The following is a 9,160-nucleotide window of genomic DNA, read 5'->3' on the forward strand; positions in this document are numbered from 1 at the left end:
CCTGAGCCTGTGGTGGGGCTCCTGTCCTGAACCCCTGCTTTAAGTCCAGATCTCATCCTATATAGGCGCTTACAACCTCACCTGACACAGGACCCCCTGCCCAGACACTGTGCAGGGCGTGCTGACATATCCCTGTCCTGGCTCCATGGCCTGACCCCCTACAGGAAGCCTTGTCTATAACAGTGCTGGAGCCTATAACCGGATTCTGCAGAAAACCTTTCTCTGACTTCCAACAGGAATCCATAACTTGACTCACTTCAGGAATCTCTGACCTGATCTTTTGTAGGAGCCCTGAAACTTGCCCTCTGGAAACACTCTCCTGACCCTGTACAGGAGCCCTGATGAGACTCTCTCTCTCTGACAGCTTTGTTCTGGAAGCCTTACTCTCACCTTGTACAAGAGTCACTGTTCTGACTGTGGCCAGTGGCTCCCACATGAAACAGCATAGCTTTGGGGAGCCTACGGAATCCTGAAGCAGACACTGCTATAGGCTTGTCAACCCTGTTCCCCTTTCTTCCTGATTCACTCACTTTCCCAGTCCCCCTTACAAGGACAGGTGGACATGTGACAGTTCTGATCAATGGAGCGAGCAGAGTGACATACACAATTTCCAGGCCTGGCCCATAGGAATCTCTCATGGGCCCTGGCTGGTGTGATCAGTGGTTAGAGCATGGGCCTGTGCACCAAAGGGTCTCTGGTTCAATTCCTAGTCAACAGCACATACCTGGGTTATAGGATTGACCCCTGGCCCTAGTTGGAGCACACGCAGGCTGCTGCTGCACTGGCTTTCCTTGCAGGGTTCCATGCTGTTGGGGTTGCCAGGGAGACCCTTAGCTAGGGTAGAACCCAACAAAGAAGCCATTTTGAAAAAGGCCAGAAGCCTTCACATGGCTATGTGGACCAATTTGTCTACGTATGTGCAGGCCTGGGAATGTATATCCCCAGAAGGCCTCATCAGGAAAGAATGCAGTAAGTAGGTGGGGGTGGCCCTCATTGTTGAGTGGCCCATGGGGCTCCACACAGTTTTGCTCAAAGTCCATTGGGAAGTGGCTTCAGGTGACTGCAGCTGCCAGGGTGACCAGTGGGGCTCAGGTCCAGGAGTCCCTCAGGGCCAGCAGCTGTTCTGGCAACCTATGGGAAGGTGGGGAGGTTGGCCACCATGCTGGGGCTGTTAGGTACCACTGCACACTAAAAGCAGATGGCGTCAGACCTTCTGTCCCCTTCTTTCTTCCTTCCCATACCCACCCCCTCAACAGGCTACCAGGTGCTCAACTGTATGGAGGAGACCCCAGGGGGCTCACAATATACCAGCTGGGCCTATAGCAACACTGGGGTCTACCTGTCCTCCACTGTGTGCCCCACCAGCGATGACCCCCAGGTCTCAGAAGATTCCTATGCGAGAGGCACCATCCTAGAGACCGTAACAACACAGCAACTCAGTTTGGACCTGCTGACCATGGCACCGGCAGTGCCTTCCTCCATTCCTGTCCCGACCAGTGCCTCCGGGGCCCCTGACTTTCCAAGGGGCTTCTTTCCTCCCACCGAAAGCTCCCCGAATCCATTGGCCTATTCGCCCACCAACCTTCTTGGAACCCTGCCCATGACCACCTGTGGTGAGGTCCCCCAAAAAGGACAGGGAGGTTGAGGTAGGGGGCGGGTTGAAGAAAAAGTTGTGCTGAGCCTGGATCCCTCTTTCCCCCGGTCCACCACACCAGAGGCCAAGGAGTGTGAAAATTGTGAAGCAACGGCCACTTCGCTATGGTACCAGAGCGATACAGATAGTCAGATGATGAATAGGCAGAACCAGCTCAAAAAGCGCCCGGTAAGACCCCAGGCCCGATACCCTCTCCCAGGCACTGCTGTTCCCACTCCCTGCAGGATCTCTGTCCTCACATGCGATGAGAACCCCGACCACTCTCCCTGCCCCATCCACTCAGGGACCCAGCTCTGTACAAGAGTGTCTACCCTCAGCCCACACTCAGGCTGCAAGCAGGCACGTGTCCACTCCCTGCACAGCCTTTTTTATACTTGGCTGTACACTGGTATCACAGTGGGGCCCTCCCTAGATGGGCTGATTTACTTGGTCTGGAGCACTGCCTGGGCATCAGGATTATTTCCGACTCCCCAAGTGCGTCCAGTGTCCTGCAATGTTGAGAGCCACTGATGCAGCCCCCACCCCATTTGGAAAGCCCCGGGACAGGAGGCCATGTCCTCGCCCCTTAGAGAACCCTCAGTCTACTCCTTGTCCCCAACGGTGCCTGTGGTTCTTGTCCAGGAAGCCCTGCCTTCACCCTGACCCTCACCTCCTGTGTCCTCCACCCACCCAGTGCACTGACCCTCACATTCTTGCTGCCTCCAGAAGGTCAGCAAGCGGGCAGGTACCCAGTGCACCAACTGCCAGACAACCACCACGGCAGTGTGGCGGATGAATGCCAGTGGAGAACCTCTGTGCAATGCCTGCGGACTCTATTACAAGCGACACCAGGTGTGCCCTGCCTCTTGGAACCTGCACCCTCCCCCATCCCACTAACTCTGCCTACCTTCTCCTTTTCCTTGCCTGTAATCTTCCTATCTCCCTTCCCTCTCTTCCTGTTATTCTCCCTCCTCCTCCTCTCCCCCCATCTCTCTCTTCTCTGCACTTCCATCTCCTCCCTGACTTCCTAATCCCTGCTGCTCCCTTCTCTCTCCTCCATTTCTCATCTCCTTCTGCCTCCCCTCCAGCCATCAGCTAGTCCTATGGCTAGAGGCTTCCCCCAGCCTTTCCTCACAAGCTCATGATTCCTTAGGCATTATCTGTGCCACAGATAGGGCCTGCTCCCCTAGCCCTTGGCCCAGTTCCCTATTCTTAAGGAGTGGGGTGGAAAGGTGGAGACACAGAGGCCAAAGTCTGAGATTGGGGAACACTCATGGCCTCCCTTTTGTCAGGCGAACCGACCAGCGATCATGCAGAAGGATGCTGTAAAGACTAGAAAGAACATGGCATCACAGAAAAAGAAGAAGCCAGAGTCAAGTCTGGGAGGCCCAGGACCAGCTGATGGGCCAGCGGGTGGCTTCATGGCCGGGGGCAGTGATGGGGGGAATAGTGGGGAGGTGGCCTCAGGCTTGACATTGGGCCCACCAGGCACTGCCCATCTCTACCAAGGCCTGGGCCCTGTGGTGCTGTCAGGGCCTGTCAGCCACCTCATGCCTTTCCCCGGGCCCCTGTTGGGCTCACCCACAGGGTCCTTCCCCACAGGCCCCATGCTTCCCACCACAAGCAGCACTGTGGAGGCGCCACTCAGCCCATGAGGACACAGAGCATGTCCCCAGAGCAGGGTTGGGGTCCCTCTCCACAGTCCCTCTACAGCCCAACCCTCTGGGCCCCCCACACCCCTTGGTCTGGATTGTCAAAGATTTGTGAAATAAAGCACCCGTGTCCTAAAATTGGAGGTGTGAGTCTGAGTGGGACTAAATAAAGAGCAGTGCAATGGGCCTGTGGTTCTCTGGTGGTGGTGTGAGGCTGTGAGAGACTGCACCCGTGCCCCTTCATGATAGCGGGTTGTGATGTGCAAGTATAACATGATGTGTATGTGAAACCGCATGTGACAGCAACCAGGGTGTATGAAATGGCCTGTACATGCACACGTCATGGGCGGAGACTGTGTGGTGGCCGAGTGCTCTGTGCGGTGGTGACCATGGGGTGAGGGGGTGAGAGATGGCGTGCCTGACACCAGGCGACTGTGAGAAACGGGGCCCACGTGACTGTATGAGAGGAAGTGGGGGTATGTGTGTAAACGGATGTGCTAAGGCAGCATGTGAGGTAGTGCTCATGTGACTGGGCACGCAGGGTGGGTCTGAGACGGTGTACCAGGCACAGCATGTGTACCAGGCTCAGCATCTGGTAAACAAGCATTTCTGGAATGCTGAGCAAGGACTGTGTGGGACGGAATGTGGAGACCTAGCAGCATGTCAGGGGGCCTCTGAGGGTCTGGTAAGGGCAGTGCTTGTGTGCCAGCATGTGTGTGTGAGCGTATCCCGTGTCATGTGCCCTGTCACTGTGCCTCTGAGTGGCTGACAGGGTGAGCAGCTCTGTGCACGTGCTTGTGGAGGCATCAATATATATAGTTTCAGTCTGTAAGCTAAGGACCCACCTCCAGGGACAGAAGACATGTTCAGGGCAGGAATGGGAGGAAGGAGTGGGGCTGGAATGGCAGCCAGCAAGAAGGGCAGAAGGCCAGCCTGAGACCCAGGGGTTGTCCATGGGCCCTCCTGTCACTCATCTCTTCTCTCTCTCAGCCCAGAGAGAGAGAAGAACCCTGATGCAGCCCTCTGGGAAATGGTAGAGAAGGAGGGGGGAGATTTGGAGACAAAATAATTTCTAGGGGGGATATTTAGAGCCCACAGGTGGGGAGCTCCCCACAGTGCCAACTCCCTCCCAACACACCACTGACCTGAGTGAACTGCTCCCCCTAAAGTGGGGTCTGTTCTTCCATGGAACAAACCCCCACATCGGAGCATGCACGGAGTCAGGAGACATCCTAACCTAGACAGGGTAAGTGGCTCTCCCAGGGCCACACAGCTGGTGGCACAGGGCTGAGCCAGGCTCCGTGGCTTGGCCTCCACACTGCCCAGAGGCTTCTGACCCCAAGCAGCATCGTCTCCTGAGTGCTCACTGTGCTCGACATTGGCTGGAAGGCTCAGCTGCTTTAGCCCATGAACACCTGAAAAAACAATCTAGTCCTGCCAGTGTGGCTCTCTGTCGTTGAGCATCAACAGAACATCATCCCTTCATTAGTCAGCACACTGGCCCACTGCAGAATCGCAGTAGTCCCTGCTCATTACAGGGATTGTCCAGACCTTCCCTGGCCACTCCATAGAACCCCAGCCTCCTCATCCTGTGGGAGCCCCATCCTCGTCTAGAACAGAAACCTCTTTTGGAACCTGTGCTGGAAAGGCCCCTGGACTCGCTGTGTTCAGGAGCCCCGGATCCTCAACCCCTGTAAGAACAGCAGCCTTAGCCTGGTTCAGGAACCTCTCTGATGCAGGAGCTCTAAGGGCATCCTTTCTCTAATAAGCAGGAAACCCACCCTGACCCTGAACAGGATCACCGGTCCTCATGTTATATAGGAGGCGCCCTGTCCTGCCACCACAGCACAGGCACCTCTGCCTGCCCTGGGCAGAAACCTCTGAATCCGCACTGTAATGAGGCACCTGCCCCACCCCACCCACCCCTTATAGAAACCCCTGGCCTGACCCGCTTCATGGGACTCCATCTCTCTGCAGGAATCCTGCCTTGACCTTGGGTGGGACACCTCTGTCCTCACACTGCACTGCAGCCTGTCGTCGAGTTAGCATTTTAGAACCATTTCATTCACCTTAAAATCTAGTTTGGAAACCACCTATCTGACTTTGTTCGTAAAAATCCCCATCTGCAGCCCGGCCAGTAATGCTCAGTGATTGAGCATCAACCCATGAACAAGAAGATCATGGTTCGATTCCCGGTCAGGACAAATGTCTCAGCTGTGGGCTCGATCCCCAGTGTGGGGTGTGCAAGAGGCTGCCAATCAATGACTCTCATCATTGTGCTTCTATCTCTCTCTTCTTCTCTGAAATCAATAAAAATAAATTATTAAAAAAGTAGACCTTATAAGAAATCTTAAATCCTATCATGTTTTAGGGGTTAAAATTTTGCTGATTATAAAAATAATACACAGGCATGGGTAAAAGTAGACTTACAATTGGTTGTATGAAAAATAATACAATAATTAGTAAATATTATAAGAATAAAGTGTTTCACATACGCACAAGTGTAAACCTACTTTTGTCCACCTGTGTATGTTCATTGTTGAAAATTTAGAAAATAAAGAGAAGTATGAGGAAGAAAATGCAATAATATCTATTCCCATTTCAAGTGATAATAATTAATCATGTATTTGTGAATATCATCCTAGTCATTAGTTCTATTAAATTTTAGTACTTACTATGTATTTTATTTTGTTCTTGTTTTTAAAACTTAATAACTATATTTTGTCTTTAAATTCTTTGTGAACCTTAGTAATGATGTACACCAATTTAGATTTAACATCTTTTTAATAAAAATTAAACTGAATCCAGTTTCTTATACTGTGAACCTTTTAATGTAGAAATATTTGCATTTAGAATTATTATTGCTTAAGAAAGGTCCCCAGAAGTGGAATTACAGTCAGAAGTGAGGAACACTTTAAGATTGCTGATAAATATTGCAAAATTGCCTTCACAACAAGAATACCTATTTTATTTCCCTTGCTTTGCCAATGTTGGGTTTCATCTTTTTAAAAAAAATTTTCTTCAATAGAATAAATTGGTAAAAAAAAAAAAAAATTCTTATTTCTACTTTTAGTTGGGATTTATTTTATTTCTACTATTTTTAGAAGTTAGTAACAAGCTTAATTAATAATTGAATTTAGAATTTTGACAAATAGTATATACTAACATGGACTCACATTTTTTGGTCATACTCATTTTTGCGTTAATTACAAGAATTTTGTATGGGGAAGACATAAATTAATTTTGTTCTAAGATAGCTAAGTAGTTTTCCAGCTTATTTTACTGATTAATTTCTCTTTTTGGCCACTGAATTTTTATAACTTTGTTTTTATTGTTTAAACTATTGCATATATTCCCCATTTACCCCCCTTTGACCACCTCCGCCCAGCCCCCATTTTTATGATATATATTAAAAATATTTATTTTGGGCCGAAACTGGTTTGGCTCAGTGGCTAGAGTGCCAGCCTGCGGACTGAAGGGTCCGGGGTTCGATTCCGGTCAAGGGCATGTACCTTGGTTGCTGGCACATCCCCAGTGGGGGGTGTACAGGAGGCAGCTGATCGATGTTTCTCTCTCATCGATGTTTCTAACTCTCTATCCCTCTCCCTTCCTCTCTGTAAAAAATCAATAAAATATAATTTTTAAAATGTTTATTTTGGATTTCTACTTTCATTCAAAAATGGAATAACAAGGTCTGGAAACAAGTTTTTAACAAAAATATATGAAACAAAAGTTTTCAGACATTGGGCATTATACAATGCTCACTGAGAGTGGGTAGACAAATGAATTGAGCCCTATGACTGCATCAGCTTGCTGCTCAATTGATTTATAAAGTTAATGCAATCTCAATCATAATTTTTGTTTCAGGTAAAAATTCTAAAATTTGTATAGAAATGCAAAGAACCTAGAATAGCCAAAATTATTTTTTAAATATAAAAGAAAGTTTGATTTCAAGACTTACTATATAGCTTATACAGTGTGAAATTAAAATAAAGATAGATAAATGGAATATAATACAATTTAGAAATAGACTCATACCTACACATTTAAATGATATTCAAGAAGCACAAAGTTTATAATGGGGAAAATAAAGTATTTTTAATAAATTGTGGATGAATAACTGGATATCTGTATCAAATAAAATGAACGACATATTCTACTTCATACCATGCATAAAAATTAGAGATGTTCATAGATTTAAACATAAAAGCTAAAGCTATACAGTTTCTATAAGTAAATGTGAGAGCATATTTCACAACCTTAGATTAATCAAAGATTTCTTAATAAGGACATAAAAATGTTAACCATAAAAGATAAAATTTATAAATAAAGTTTATAAATTTAATTTATAAAATTAAAACTTCTATTAATCAGAAGACACCATTAAGTATGGAAGGATACACACTATGCAGTCAACTTGCTGTGTCTGAACACACTAGTATGTGCATTTATGTGTGTGTAATATGTATGTGTGTGTGCATGACGGAGAAGTATTGTAGTGAGAGTTGAGTGAGAAGGTGGATTAAGAAGCCAAGCAAATGCCCGGACCGGTTTGGCTCAATGGAAAGAGTGTCGGCTTGGGGACTGAAGGGTCCCGGGTTCGATTCCGGTCAAGGGCATGTACCTTGGTTGCAGGCATACCCCCAGTAGGGGGTGTGCAAGAGGCAGCTGATCGATGACTTTCTCTCATCGATGTTTCTAACTCTCTATCTCTCTCCCTTCCTCTCTGTACAAAATCAATAAAATAAATATAAAAAAAAGAAGCCAAGCAAATATGGAAAGGGGAACAAAAAGTTTGCATTATGAAAATAAATGCATATTAAAATCATATGAATTCATATAAAATCTGAAAAAACATTTTAAAACAAATGTTATAAATAACAGAATTTATATTCATACATAAAACACCTTTGGGATTTGAAGTTGACTCTTACAGATGTCTTTTGTTTTGAGAGACTTGAGCTAAATAAAGGAAGCATTGTTTTCTTCTAGGAAGGATTTCAGGATCATGTAGTTCATAACCCGATTTTATTGCCAAGAAAATATCAGAACCTCGATCAATGAAATCCATCCTTGTGTTATGTCCACATACACACACACCCCTCCATTGCCTTGTCTCAGGCATTGACATCTGAACAACAATTAAAAATGCTTGTTGTTGTTATGATCAGCATTAGATATTCCATGGTTGTTACTGAGTTAACTTGGAGACAATATAATGAATTTTGCCCCAGATTATGTTTTTCATTGCTGTGGACAGTATAGGTCTGAGCAATTACCTTGAAAAATCAAATAAATAGGCTGTTTCCCACTCTGGAGTTTAAATGACACCTGCTTTTCTCAGGATAGTTGCATCAAGCCCTGTTATATACTATTTACTTAAAGAGATCCTAGATAGGAAGCACCTTAGGCACCAATGTAATTCAGGATGACTTACAGGGCACTAGGTAAAGGAAAAGTGGTGTCTTGAATCAATGGACTGGCTCAGTCGCACAAGAAAAATATAGGAATATTTAAGTCTGAAGTAAACAGAACAATATAGTAGCTGCTGCTTCTTATTCCTAAAAATAAAGAAAACAAATAAACTAATAAAACCAGAAGTCTTCTTTAGAGAAAGTGAGATTATCTGAGGGTGTTCAAAGATATGGAAGAATTATTTGCCATTGTTTTTCATGTGTAAATGAGAGGAGAATGTGGCCAAGAAAGGTAAATATATATTTTATGCATTTTTAAAAACAGTGTTTTTCAACCTTTTTTGGGCAAAGGCACACTTGTTTCATGAAAAAAATCACGAGGCACACCACCATTAGAAAATGTTAAAAAATTTAACTCTGTGCCTATATTGACTATATATAAAGTAATTTTCTTGAATAGG

The 9,160-nt window shown here is 46.2% G+C and overlaps 1 protein-coding gene across 1 annotated transcript; it reads left to right on the top strand.

Moving 5' to 3' along the window:
- Positions 1 to 1,198: 1,198 nt before the first annotated feature.
- LOC118731707 (erythroid transcription factor) lies at positions 1,199 to 3,288 on the top strand. The gene is made up of 3 exons (XM_045570361.1): positions 1,199 to 1,613; positions 1,716 to 1,822; positions 2,926 to 3,288. The coding sequence occupies exons 1-3, from the start codon at positions 1,199 to 1,201 to the stop codon at positions 3,286 to 3,288; spliced, it is 885 nt and encodes a 294-aa protein (XP_045426317.1).
- Positions 3,289 to 9,160: the final 5,872 nt, after the last annotated feature.

This window comes from Pipistrellus kuhlii, unplaced genomic scaffold, assembly GCF_014108245.1.
Source record: "Pipistrellus kuhlii isolate mPipKuh1 unplaced genomic scaffold, mPipKuh1.p scaffold_m20_p_32, whole genome shotgun sequence".
NCBI classification, from domain to species: domain Eukaryota; kingdom Metazoa; phylum Chordata; class Mammalia; order Chiroptera; family Vespertilionidae; genus Pipistrellus; species Pipistrellus kuhlii.